The 13,529-nt window shown below is 42.3% G+C and overlaps 1 protein-coding gene across 2 annotated transcripts in view; it reads left to right on the forward strand.

The window, feature by feature from the left end:
* GALNT10 (polypeptide N-acetylgalactosaminyltransferase 10) overlaps positions 1-13,529 on the forward strand; it is an 81,584-nt gene that overhangs the window by 47,629 nt on the left and 20,426 nt on the right. For both annotated transcript variants that reach the window (XM_030957317.1, XM_030957318.1), the window contains exons 5-6: positions 11,326-11,511; positions 13,006-13,189. In XM_030957317.1, the coding sequence (XP_030813177.1) occupies positions 11,326-11,511; positions 13,006-13,189 (370 nt within the window). The remainder of the gene's footprint in view (positions 1-11,325; positions 11,512-13,005; positions 13,190-13,529) is intronic.

Raw genomic sequence — 13,529 nt, forward strand, 5'->3', positions numbered from 1 at the left:
TGTTGCATGTCTGTACAGTGGTGAGATGTGAAATCTGAGCATCCTTCTCAGAGCGGCCAGGCAGAATCTGCACCTGGCACTGGGAGGCCACAGAGCTTTGGGCCCAAATGTTTGAGTGTGTTTGACCCAAGATGAAAATGACATTTGCAAAGTGAACCCTCTGGTCTTTACATTAAACACAGCCTGGTTTAGGGAATGGCTCTGTAAATGCATCCTTGGCTGCAGTGGATTTCAAGGAGACAGTTTTGTTCTTAGGAATGTATATGGGAACTCATTTTCCCTTGGGTGGTCATTATGGAGATTTTGGATTTCAGCTTCATCTTCCAAGACTGCTCTGTTACCTTGAACCTCATCTTAATTTGTGCTAACTTTTTTTAGCAGTCTATTCTATTTATATGTTCAACCATTTTAATTTTTTTTTTAATTCCTTCCCTATCAGAAGGGAGACACAACCAAATCCTTCTTTTTCCGTTGACAGATAAATCCCTGTGACATTTTAAACCTCTCTTTATATTGCAGTACAGGTAATTCTGGAGGTATGGGATAATCTGAATGGAAAACCAAATGTGAGTGAGGGAACTTGGCTGAACCATGAGCAGCATAATTTGGTCTGGAGGGCAGAAGTCACTGAGGAGTGTAGTGAGGGACAGGGCCAGGGGTGATTAATGTGTCATTTGGTGCAGCAGCAGGTATATAACAAATACAGCTCTGTTCCATTAACCACATCTGCCAGGCCTTAATTGAAAGAAATCATGTTCTGAGAATCTGAAATAGATAAAGGTTTAATACTTGAATTCTTTTTGATCTTTAAATGGAACAGTAACAGATTTATGCAGCTAAAGAGATTATCTTTTCATCTTCAGGCACATGCACTGTAAAAGTAATTTTTTTTTTCTCTTAAATGCACTGAAGTGCATCTGGTTAGTACATCTCAGTATGGAGTGACTGTGCTTAGGACAAAAGTGATGACAGCCTTTCTTGCTGAATTATCAATACTTTCATCTTAAAGCTTCTTACCAGAAAGTATGGAGAAAAGAAGAAAAAGCCAAGCTCTTTTGGGCCAACTGTGCTTTTCCACAACCTTTAAGTGTTGCTTTCAAGGTCTCATAAAAGTTGTGGTAAATATTGTCCCAAACAACTGAAAGAAAGATTATTTTTGTAAATTAAGTCGCAGAATAAAGAGGATTTTTTTTTTCTTGTTAGAATTCATTGCAGACCATTTCAGATCTGTTTATACTCATGAAAAATGTCTTTGAAGTAACAGACAGTGAGACAGATCTCCCTTTGGGTGAGTGGGAGAAGGTTGGTTCTTCTTGGGTGGAGAGATGTGAAATTTCTGCCCCAAGCTGCAGCATCCCAGGGAGCAGAGCAGAGCAGGGACGTGAGTGTAGGAGTGAATTTGTGAACTCACCAGGAGTGGATTTGTGAACTCACCAGCATTCTTCTCCATAGTGAGCACCAAGGGAGCAATAAAATAAAAGCTGGTGCAAATGTCCCATTTTCGTTTATGGGAAGAGAGTAATTTGTTATTCTCCATTTCTGGCAGTGTCTTGTGAGTGTGGGATACTTCAGATAACAGTGACAAAGTCTGCTTTGGATCAGAGTGAGATGTGGATGAAATTCAATTTTATGTTTTCCCTCCTTTGAGTATCCATTTTTAATGTGTGTTTAATGTCTGTACTCATGTATTCCCTTCATAAAGGGATGTCTAAAACCTGCACTGTTCATTAAGCAATGCCTGGGGAACATTAAAAGTTTATTCTCTGGTGTTTTAAGAAGTGTGAGGGCCTATTGTAGTTGTTTACTACAGCTTTGTTTGTGACAGCCTAAATTAACCAGTTTACTTTTCATCATCTTGTGTTTATTTCTCTAAGATCAGTTGCTGTGGCTGAAAGATTCTTCTAGAAAGGAAATGAGGTGGCTTTATAAGGTCGAGTGTACTGTGACCTCTTTCTCAGCTAATTATTGTGTAGTGAAGGATGTCTGGCAGTCTAAAGTTTAAAAAAATAAATAATTGAGGAGCAGAGTTTCCATTACAGCTCATTAAGTAAATCTCAGCGCATTGCTTGCTACTAAGAAACCCTACACATGTAGCTTCTCTTAGAGGAGCTTTGCAGGAAAACAGCTTTAATTTCATTCTCCTCACCTTGAAGTACATGTCCTCATCTGCTAGGAGTCAAAAATCTAGATATCAGCCAGCTGCAGTGCAAATCAGCATTTTAATGCTTCTCTATAGAAGTTAATTAGGAATGTGATTCAAACACCCCCTGCCCATATATGATATCTATTACTGGTAATCATAGTTTCTGCTATTTAAACCTGCATTTGGAGTGGTATTAACAAAGCAGCTGTTCCACACAGGGACTTTGATAAAGGTGGAAACTTCTTCACTCTTCAAAAAGCATTTAGCTTCTTCAAAATTGGAAGCTAAATGCTGCTTCAACTGAAAAATAAAAGTGGATAAACCAAACCACGTTCCTTTTCTGGTTTTAATTGCAGTTATATTTTCCTAGTAAAGAAATGGCACACAGTTCTCTCAGTGTAGCATCAGTTCCTGAGGAGCACTGCTGCCTGTTCCCCACATCAGGGATGCCCTGATGGAGCACAGTAGTTTAACTCTGCTGGGCAGGGGGAAGCCAAAGCTCCAGATTTAAAAGCAGGGACCTTCAGCTATCAGCCCTGCCCTGTCCTCTGTCATCCAGATAAAATTAATGTGTTACTTGAGAATGGTGTTTCCCACAAGATGCCTTAGTTTTGGTATCAGTACAGCTGGAACAGGCCTGGATTTGTGCTTCAGGATTTAATAGATTTATTGACCTTTCTAGCAGATGTCACTGACTTACTGTGATAGCTGCATTTCTTTTGAGTAAAGTAAACCAGAGTGCTGGGAACTGATGGTGAAGAGGTCTAGAAGAAGAGTAAAGTGTGAGTTTGTAAATTATACTTCTGGCATGGCAGAGTTTGTTACTGCAAGTCACTTGTGGGTGTTCTCCCTGCAGCTGTATTGCTAATTTTTTTTTCATTTGCCAAATACATTGTTTTCTGTTCTCTGACACACAGACTACAGGACAGACCTCCGTCTGCCTTGTCGTTCATGGTCATTAATGTTCAAGCATCATTGTAGGACTGAAGGATTATCAGTGAGTTTTCCAATATTCCAAGTTGGCTGCAACCCCAGAGCATAAACTCTGTAGTTCTCTGCTATTAATTTGAGGCTTCATAGTTGTTCTTCCTCACTTAGACACTGGAGATCAGAGCCTGTGGGACCCAAAGGGTGCATTCCTACCAAATCAAAGCCACTTTCAAGTGAGTTACATCTTTAATGGACTGTTCTCTAACAAGACAAAAGTCTGGAGCAGATTTCTCTGTCAATCCTTGTGCTCTTTCTGGAATATTTCCTTTTCTGATGATTTGCACAGAGCAAATACTTTCAGGCCAAGAAGTTCTTTGCCTCTCTCAGCACTATTCATGTACAAAGCCAACCCTTGGAGGACTGGTTTGTTTTAGCATCTTCTTTTCTTTTCTTTTTTTCCCCAGCAAAACTCAGTGACTTTTAAGGCTTTAATCTTGCAACTTTGATATGTTCCAAAATGTTTCAGTAAGAACTGTCTTAACACTTCATCTGCCTGCATCTCCTCAAATGATGGCAAGTTTTGCCTTGCTGTTGGTTATGGGCTTTAAGTTCCTGTCATGATACCCCGTGCAGAACATCACTGCCAGCAGTGGCTGTGTCCTGGAACATTCCCTGGGCACAGAGAAGGCTTTGGAACAAAATTCTGAGATGCTTTTGCACCCTTCCTTGTCTCTCCAGAAAGCAGCTGATGTAGTTCAAAACAATTAAAGATTTTGAGAGTGCAGGCATTCCTTTGGTGAAACAACTGGGCAGACAAAGCTACTGATGTGGCCTTAAGATGAGGGCAGAGATTGCTTGGGTTGAAGGCAGGAATTTGGGACAGTAATGCCCTTCCTTGCCAGTCACCATGGCTACATCAAACTTGAGCTGAATATTAAGCGTACTGCAAGGAATTCTCCCGTTTTGCAGCTACAAAGGCTGTGTAGGCCAAAACCTGCATCTTTCCAGTGTGTGTGTGCCAGCCCAGCAGCTCTGAGGTTAAAAGCAATCAACAGGAAATCACTGAGAGTCACAAAATACCCTCTTTAGATGGAATGTAGTCAACAGAAGAGGAAAAAACCTAAGTGGGTGCTTTAATCTTGATACATATTTAATGAAATGGGAAGGGAGAAGAGTAAACTAATGAGAATGACTTGACTGTTTCCCCTGGGAGAGATGGGTTCTGGCAGAGGGGGAAAAACTGATCTTGTAGGTTAGCCAGGAGGTCAGTGTGCAGGAATTGAGAGGTGCTGCATACACCACAGGTTGGCTGCCCTGCTCCCAAGGAACAGGAGGTTTAAACCTTTACAGCATGAAGGAAAGATAAGTAAATGGATTTTTCTGGATTCCTTCAGAAAGCAGCAGTTGGAACAGACTCCTTTACAAATTAAACTTTCCTGAGAGATTGAGAGGTTGTGCTGTCACTGAGATGATTGCTCCCTGTGTATTTCCCTACTTGGGATTACAGCCCACTAAACTTTCCTTGGGGTCTGGGTGTGTTTATATACTGATGCCAGTAAGTGTGAATTTTCCCATTTTAAAATTACACCTTTGTCTCTGCATTCGGTGCTAATATCTCCTGAAGGATTCCTGAGCAGGGTTGGGATGTCTGCTGTAGGGTGGAGGAAGCACTGAGAAAGTTCCCTTTGCAAACTGAAGGGTGAATTGATGGCACGGGCAGGACAGCAGAAGTTTGTGAGCCTGACTTTATCACAGCCCAGGCTCACACCTGGTGGTCTTTTCCTCACTAACTCTCAACCTGGCTTATTTCTTGGGCACCCTTCTTCCACTTCTGTGCACTTTATTGTACCTGAAACAGAAGCTTGGTTTGAAACCATTTAGAAAGAGAACAAAACCAGTAAGTTTTTCAGCAAACCCTTTTAATCTTTGTTAAAGTCCAAACCATGCTATATTATCATGTGGAGTGATATTCAGCTATTGTCCCATGCACACAAAGCCTTTCCCCCCTCGGTTTCTGTTTTTAAAGTTGTGCTGAGACCCAGCACTGATGCAGAATGGGCCCTGGAAACTGGACCCCCTCCCCTATTGGAGTTCACCCCAGAACTGTAATCAGTATCAGTGAAGCCACAAATATTAATTCTCTCCCTTCTCAAGCCTTTTCCTCTTTGTAAGAAGATTCAGCTTGGAAAGCTGTGATCAGCCTAATCAGTTTTCTATTACTGAGACTGGTGCTCATAGTACAATTTGTTAAATCAATTTATTATCCTCCCAACCAACTTCAGTGATCAGAGCGTGAAAACATTGAAAGAAAATTAAAACTAGTGGAAGTGCTGCCTGTTTGGATAACAGCACATTTTGCTGTTTCAAAGGATTACTCATCTGCACCAAAACAGGGAGAGAAGTTAATTCCAATGATTTAGAATCTTCTATTTCAGGGAGGCCTGGCTTGCACATTATGATGGATTCAGGAAGAAGTATAATTCGTTCTTAAATTGTTAAACAGCACGTTGGGGCCAAGTAGCCAAGTAAAAATGAATGGATTCATTTGTAATCTTCAACAAGCATGTCTGTGTGTGTGGGAGGGTGGGGATGGCAGGCTGGGGTAACCTGTAAACAAATGCCAGATGCATGCTGGCACTTCAGGCTTTGCTGTTGGAAAGCTGCCAGAATAACCTGCAGAGAAGGGAAATGGTCCTTTTCTGCCTAAGATGGAATTCTGCAGATCCTCCTGCCCTGTCCTCCTGTGCCCTTCAGTGGGAGGGGGAGGTTCCCTGGATTTTCAGAGGGCAGTGGCTCTCCCATCTCCACAGCTTCAAAGTTCTGAGTGTAAACTAAAGCAGAGCACCTCAGCAGGTCCTGTAGGGCAGGGGGACCTTTGGTGCTATCAGTGGCATCTGAGTGACGTGGGGAGGTGTCTGGGGATGTTTCCTTTTTCCGCAGTGCTGTTGTTCTGGACTGGGTTCATTATACACGTCTGGAAAACGCACTGGAGCTGCAGATGTGCTGCACAGTGTAAAATTCAGAAACCAAAGCTGATGGTGTCATATGAACCATGAAATGTTGCACTGGCAGGACAGAAGTGTTTCACTCATAGTTCTTTCACAGGACATAAATCACTTTAATAGTTTCAAGTCATGACTGGTATTTTTTTTCCTGTGGCAAATACTGGTACTCCCTTCCCTGCCAAATACTGCAGAGCTGTTACAGGGACTATAAGCTATTTAAAAAAACCCAAAAACAAAACCTCCTTGGACTCTTCTGTCTTCCCCCAGATTCTGCACATGCTTGTTTTTGAATTTCTTAGGTGCCTCTTCAGGTGGCAGAGTACAATGTTGGAATGACAAGTCAACTGGATATGAGGAATTCCAGTCTTGGAAAGTCCTTGCCATGACTAGAGGGATCTGAGGGCAGCTCTGCTTGGATGAGGCCAGTAGGAAGAAGTACAGTAAGGCCACCACAGAAATTTGACCTAGGAGAAAAAAATGCCTTCTTTTGGAAAGTTTAGGGCTGCTTCTGTAAAGCAGGCTGCCTCTAAAGTTTCTCTGCTGTCTTCACACAGCTTTATTTACAGCTCAAAGTAAAGAAAGCAGCAGTTCTTGACTGGTATACACTGTACATCAACTTTATTGCAAAGTGTGTTAACAAACTACCAGAATAGTTTTTAATCTGCAGATAATTTTACTCTCATTTATATTTTTGGGCTGTGTTACTTTGCCCAGCATAGGCACAGCCATTGGAATCTGTCCAGTTCACCTAACAACTTTCATTAAGGAAAATTGCCCTTGTAATAAAAACTACTCAGTGTGACAAGATTCCATAATATTTTTTTTTAAAGCTTCATTAAATTTTGTAGCAGTTAACGGCACTTGTTTGGGTTTTTTAAATTTTCTTTTAAAAGCAAAATTTGGCTTAATTGGGACAATATTTGAAATAGAATGAAATAACTATTTTCTATCTGGGTGCATAGAAGCAACGCCATGTGGCAGAAATAGCACAAGGGTAAGGAAATAAAAAAATCTCTTTGAAAACCACATTTTACTGAGTTTTGTGTATTGTGAGGTTGCTCAGATGTCTATGACTCTTCAGTTAGGCAAAGCAGATGCAATAAACTCTGCCCACTTGCAGTTCATAATAGAGAAATCTTAATCTTATAAAATGCAGTGACCAAAGCTGGATTTTTGTGCAGCACTTGGGAGGAGCAGCTTACCTGAGCATCACCCTGCAGGACAGCCCTCAGCAGGTGTGTGCCCTGCAGCAGTGTGAGCTCACAGGTGCTGCTGCAGCACCTGCAGCTTTTCCTTGTTCTCCCAACCATCAGGGATATAATTCCTGATGTGTGAGGCACTTCAGCAGTGCAGCAAACAGCAGGCTTCTCTCTGCAAGCATGGAATGCTTTGGTATTTTCTTGCTATGGAAATGCAGTAAAGTGCTGAAGAAGCAAACCCAGCTTTTGGGAATGCAGTCAGAAATCAGGGGATTAGACTTTCTGCTGTCTCTTTGCAGAATGTTTGCCTGAGAAAACTCCACGGCTCCAAAGCCTTCCTTTCCTCATTACACTATGAAAATGGGGAAATCTCCATTTTTAGCTGCTTGTTCATCAATAGATACAAATCACCCTGTCCTCAGTCAGTGTAGCAGAGCAGCCATCATCATCCTCACAGCTGATGTGGCCAAGTCCAGTGACTCTGTGTTCAGCTTCTGGGTGTGCCAGACCAGGTCCCAGGGCATTCTCAGGTTTGGTAGCAGGCTGAGCATGTCATGCTTGTGTCCCTGGAGGAGTCACTTCAGCTGCCCCAGGTGTCACCTCAGATGAAACCACAAACCAGAGCAGTTCAGAAAGGCAGGTGATGCTAAAATGGAAATGATGAACACACATGTGGTAGACAAACCTCTGGGATCTTTCATAGTCTCATTTTAATCAAAATAAAGAGCTGAAGAAAAGCTCTTTATATTTTCCATTGGTTTGGAGCTGCGGATTTTTTAAGACTTTCCAGTGCTTTATAGATTTGGCTTGAATAATGTAAGTATTGTGTAGTCTGATCTTCCAAGTGTCTTCTGCTATTATCAATCTCTGGCTGTTGTTAGGGAAATCAGACTGAGAGTGTCTGTGTGACAGTTCCCTCCTTTATTATAACGAGCACCAGCAGCCACTCTGGTGTTTAGCTTGTCTTGGGTACATTAAGTAAAGTCTGCATCCTGGTTTGGGCTTAGCTGATTTATGCTTGAAGTGAGGATTGTTTGTTCTCTGTGATGAAACAATCTTTTGTGACAAACTAACAATGGCAAGGGATGAGCTCTGATGTTAAACACTGGTAGCTTTTCTTTCTTTTTTATTTTTTTCTCTTCTTGTTTTAAGTCTACCCACTGCCTCAGGAGGAAGGCAGCTGCACTAATAATATGTCTAGTCTCTGTGGAAGGCCCTTATTTGAAAAATCTGTAATTGAGTGGACAAAATTTCTGGTTGCTTGAGAGGATCTATTCAGAAGAGACCTGAAAAGGATGAGGGAAAAGCGCGCTAGACATCAAGAAGTCCTAAGGGCTCTATTGAGAGGGAAACCTATGTAGATATTGTGAGACAATTATACTCGTCAGGCAAAACACTAAAGTGGATCTGTGAAATAAAATCCTGGGGAATGTTAAACAAAGCTTGGAACAGGGCAGAGAGCTTGCTGGGAATACCTCAAAAGCAAGGAGGTGTATTTGGGTGGTGTTTGAAGGAAGGCACATGATGGCTGCTTCAAAGAGCAGGCACAGAGTGTGTGTTAGCACAGGGCTCCTGACCATTCTCAGCTGCCAGGTCAGCACCAGGGGGAGAGCTCATAACTAGGTTAAATTTGTGCTCCTTTGCTCTTTTCAGTGAGCTGTTGCAATGCCCAGCCTCCCTGGTGTCCTGATCAGGGACACTTTCCTGCTGCTGGCCTTTCCAACCCCTGCCTTTCATGTCTCCTTTGGAAGCTGAGGAAGATGTGCTGTGCAGAGTGGAGAGGATGTGTTCCTACAGAAGGCAAATACCCTCACAGGGTTATTTGTATTTCAGTGATTGCCTCTAGTCAAGTTTTGTTGTGTGAGATTGTAAGAGTTACTTGCTTAGATGTAAGATAAGTTTTGTCTAGTGAGGCTTCTTTCCTGCATCAGTTGCTGGCTGCAGTGGGTGGTGTGGGGCATTAATGAACAATTTCTGGCACCCTCTGAATGGGCTTTGCTGTCAAAACTTCAGATGCCTGAAAGATCAACCCATTAGTGATGAGGCCAGCGTCAGCTCAGCCTATTTTTAGGTTTTTCTTTGCTTCTTCACTCTTTGATGTAAAGACAGCTGTGTTCCCCTCGCTCGTTATGCAGACCAAACTTTTTATCTCCACTTTGGAACAAGCTGTCCATTGTTTTGATCACTCAGTGATCTTTCTCTGCAGCTCTCCTGTTTGAATTCTTGTTAATCATGGTGACTGCCACTGTGTTAATTCAGATGTGGCTCCAGTCCATGTTCAGTTGTGTAAATATTTCCATATTTTAATGCAAATCTCTAATAAGCATTTAAGGAAGCCATCCCCATACACACTGTGGCTGTGCCTTGCAGCTTGGAGGGGTGAATGACTAGGCTTTTCCCTGGTTTTTATTTATGCATGAGTACATTGTTATGTTGTGTGTTTTGAAGAAACCACACAGAACTTAAATGCTCTGAGTGTGGTTTACTTCTGAAAACCAACTCCCCTGTGTCTTTTCTAAATTACAGTGGTTTTCCGCAAGTGTCCAAGAATCCTGGCTCAGCTGTCTTTTTATTCCTTTTTCTTTTCCTCTGCTTCTTTCTTTCTCTCTCATCCTATACTCATTGTTCCTTTTTTTTCCCCTCCTCTGTTTAATTGCTTCTTAAGTTTTGGAACATCTTCAAAAGATGCTTAGGCAGAAGTCTTGCTTAGGCAGTTACTTTTCAGCCTTTAAAAGCAGCAAGCTTTATTTCCTTTTTCCTGTTACTGCATTTGTTACCTGTCACAGACATACCTTATGAAAAATCCTTTTGCTAGGATTTTTCTCCTGAGAAGCTGAGAGGCCTCAGAAACGAAATGTAAGCAATAATTATCTGCTTCTGTGGAATGCAACAGGTGCATCTTTGATTGGTCTCATCTGGTTGTTTTTAATTAATGGCCAATCACAGTCCAGCTGTCTCTGACTCTCTGGTCAGTCAAAAGATTTTATTATCATTCCTTTCCTTTTTATTCCTTGCTAGCCTTCTGATGAAATCCTTGCTTCTATTCTTTTAGTATAGTTTTGTGACAGTGTTCACAGGGGTCCAAGGATGAGGGAAGAGACGAGGATCTGACTCCATGTTTCAGGAGGCTTGATTTATTATTATATGATAAATATTATATTAAAACTAAACTAAAAGAACAGAAGAAAGGATTTCATCAGAAGGCTAGCTAAGAATAGCAAAAGAAAGAATGAATAACAAAGGCTTGTGGCTTGGACAGAGAGTCTGAGCCAGCAGACTGTGATTGGCCATTAATTACAAACAACCACATGAGACCAATCCCAGATCCACCTGTTGCATTCCACAGCAGCAGATAACCATTGTTTACATTTTGTTCCTGAGGCCTCTCAGCTTCTCAGGAGAAAAAATCCTAAGGAAAGGATTTTTCAGAAAATATCATGGCTACATAGTTTTAATAAAATATATATCATAAAATAATAAATCAGCCCTCTGAAACATGGAGTCAAGATTCTCATCTCTTCCCCGTCCTGAGACCCCTGCGAACACCACCACAGTTACCTGTTGAGGCCACACTTCCAAAAGCCATCTCCCTCTGGTAAAGCCAGAGCAGCATGTTTAAGGAATTGTTTGTTGCAGTGTGCCAATGTCTGCTTTGCCCCCAGAGCTGTGGAATGCAACAGGTGCATCTTTGATTGGTCTCGTGGTTGTTTTTAATTAATGGCCAGTCACAGTCCAGCTGTCCGGACCATCTCGGTCAGTCACAAGATTTTGTTATCATTCTTTTTCTGTTCTTAGCTGGCCTTCTGATGAAATCCTTGCTTCTATTCTTTTAGTATAGTTTTAATATATATCATAAAATAATAAATCAGCCTTTTGAAAACATGGAGTCAAGATTCTCATCTCTTCCCTCTTCCTGAGACCCCTGCGAACAGCACCACAATTACCTGTTGAGGCTACACACTTCCAAAAGCCATCTCCCTGTGGTAAAGACAGGGCAGGATTTTAAGGAGCTGTTTGTTGCAGTGTGCCAATGTCTGCTTTTCCCCAGAGCACCTGAAGAAGCGGCTGGAGGATTACATGGCGCAGTTCCCGCGCGTGCGCATCCTGCGCACCAAGAGGAGGGAGGGGCTGATCCGCACCCGCATGCTGGGGGCCTCGGTGGCCATCGGGGATGTCATCACCTTCCTGGACTCCCACTGCGAGGCCAATGTCAACTGGCTGCCACCTCTGCTAGGTGAGTCAGGGTGTGCTGAAATTATTCCCACCTGCTGCTTTCCCCTCCTGCTGTAAGTGGGTAAAAGAGAGAGCAAACCGACCACAAGGCTCAAATGAATTGTTGGCAATTTGTAGTGCTTAGTTAGAGATTTTTTTCTGTTCTGGGGTCCTGCACTGTGCAGTAACCTTGTCATATGGTTTTGTTAATTAAAGAGCAGAAATCATATTCTTCTGTTTCCTCGTTAAATGAAATAATTTGCATCTTGCTAGAAGAGTAAACTATCGCGTCAGCTTGCTGAGAGGAATGGCTTTATGATACAGAAAAGATACACTTTTTTAACATACAGTTTTTGAGTAGCTTTTAAGGGTTTTATCTCCTGTATAACTATATTTAACTTCATAGTCTGCAAGGCTGTGAAAAATACTTCTTGTGAATGAGAGCTGCTGGTGTGTATTTGCGGAACATGGGCACCCCTTTCCAAGGCAGCACTCCATCTTTGAGGAGGTGTCAGTTCCTTTCGAGGATGACTAATTGAAGGGACAGTGCCTTCTGTTTCTGGTACCTGCCTGCCTCCAGCCAGTACCAAACGCCTTCACAGCCCTGCTGCCAGTGACCTGTCAGAGCTCTCTGAGGTGTGACTTTCTCAAATAGGCTGTGGCAACAATAGTCAAGCAGAGGTTTAAGAAAGAGTCGGATTTTCCTGCAGGATTGATGGACGGTTATCCTGTTGCGTTCACTACAGTTTATATTTGGCAATAGTTTGAAACATTTGCAGCTTTATGAACCCCAGGGAGGGAGGACAGAATTAGCTCCAATGCCATTTAAATGAGAACACAGAGAGGATGGTTTGATTTTTAAAGCACAGAAAGGATTTCTGTGAGATGTGTTTTGGAAGCTGAAACATCATTTTATCGCCTCTGCTCTGAGAACTAACTTTCCACAAGAGACCATCTCAGTAACAAAGTATTTAAGGAATTCCAGATGTTTATGCAGGAATTTACCCTGTGTTGTATTATTTGGTTGGAAGAAAAGGTTGGAGGGGAGGAGGTAACACTTGCATTTCTTGAGCCTGCTGAGAGTACTTGTGCCATTAGTCTGAAATGCTTCCTGCCAGATTCTGGTGTGGCAGTTAGGGCTGGGTGGTGCAGTGGGTTATTCCCTGGATCTGGATCTGCACAGAAGGGGTTCACATCCTGGTCATTTGTGGAAATGAGGATTGCTCACGGAGAACAAGAAGTCTGGTTTTAGCCTGGCAGTCAGTTCTCTGTGGTAGTGTGGCTGTGTCTTCCCATTCTGCTTCTGGGTGATGGGTGCCTGGTGTTTTTCGCTCAGTGATTGCAGAAGTAGCAGATAAATTGATATAAATTGGAGCATCTGCTCACAAGAGAAGGAACAGGAAGAAAGCTGTGTCATTCTTGGACAACTTCATATTTTAATGCTCTTTTTATGTAATTTCATGGAGAAAGGAACCAGCTGGTGCAGGTTTTTCTAACATGTTTCTCCACTCTTCAGATCGCATTGCCCGAAACCGCAAGACCATCGTTTGCCCAATGATTGATGTCATTGACCACGACCACTTTGGATATGAGACCCAGGCTGGAGATGCAATGCGAGGGGCATTTGACTGGGAGATGTATTACAAGAGGATCCCTATTCCTCCTGAGTTACAGAAACCTGATCCCAGTGATCCCTTTGAGTAAGTTACTGAAGCTGCTAAGGGCCAGCTAATGAAATAACACCCTGCTGCAGGCTTGGTTTACACCTCAGCACAGCAAAAGCCAGAAGCTGGTGTTAAGCTACTTGCTTTTTTGGCAGCTGTTTGCTTTGCTGGTTTAAAAGAATTGCATTGTATAGTAGCCGTGAACACTCTCCTTTTCATTGCTGTTTTTGCCAAGTTAATTCCTGCAGAAGTTAACATTTCATTGAAAACTCTAATGTGTAACAATTAATGTGGTCATTTATTACTGAGATCTTTCAAACATAACTTAGTATCCCTAATGCTCTGCCAAAACCAACAAATCAATGGTGGGTTATGT

This window comes from Camarhynchus parvulus, chromosome 13, assembly GCF_901933205.1.
Source record: "Camarhynchus parvulus chromosome 13, STF_HiC, whole genome shotgun sequence".
NCBI classification, from domain to species: domain Eukaryota; kingdom Metazoa; phylum Chordata; class Aves; order Passeriformes; family Thraupidae; genus Camarhynchus; species Camarhynchus parvulus.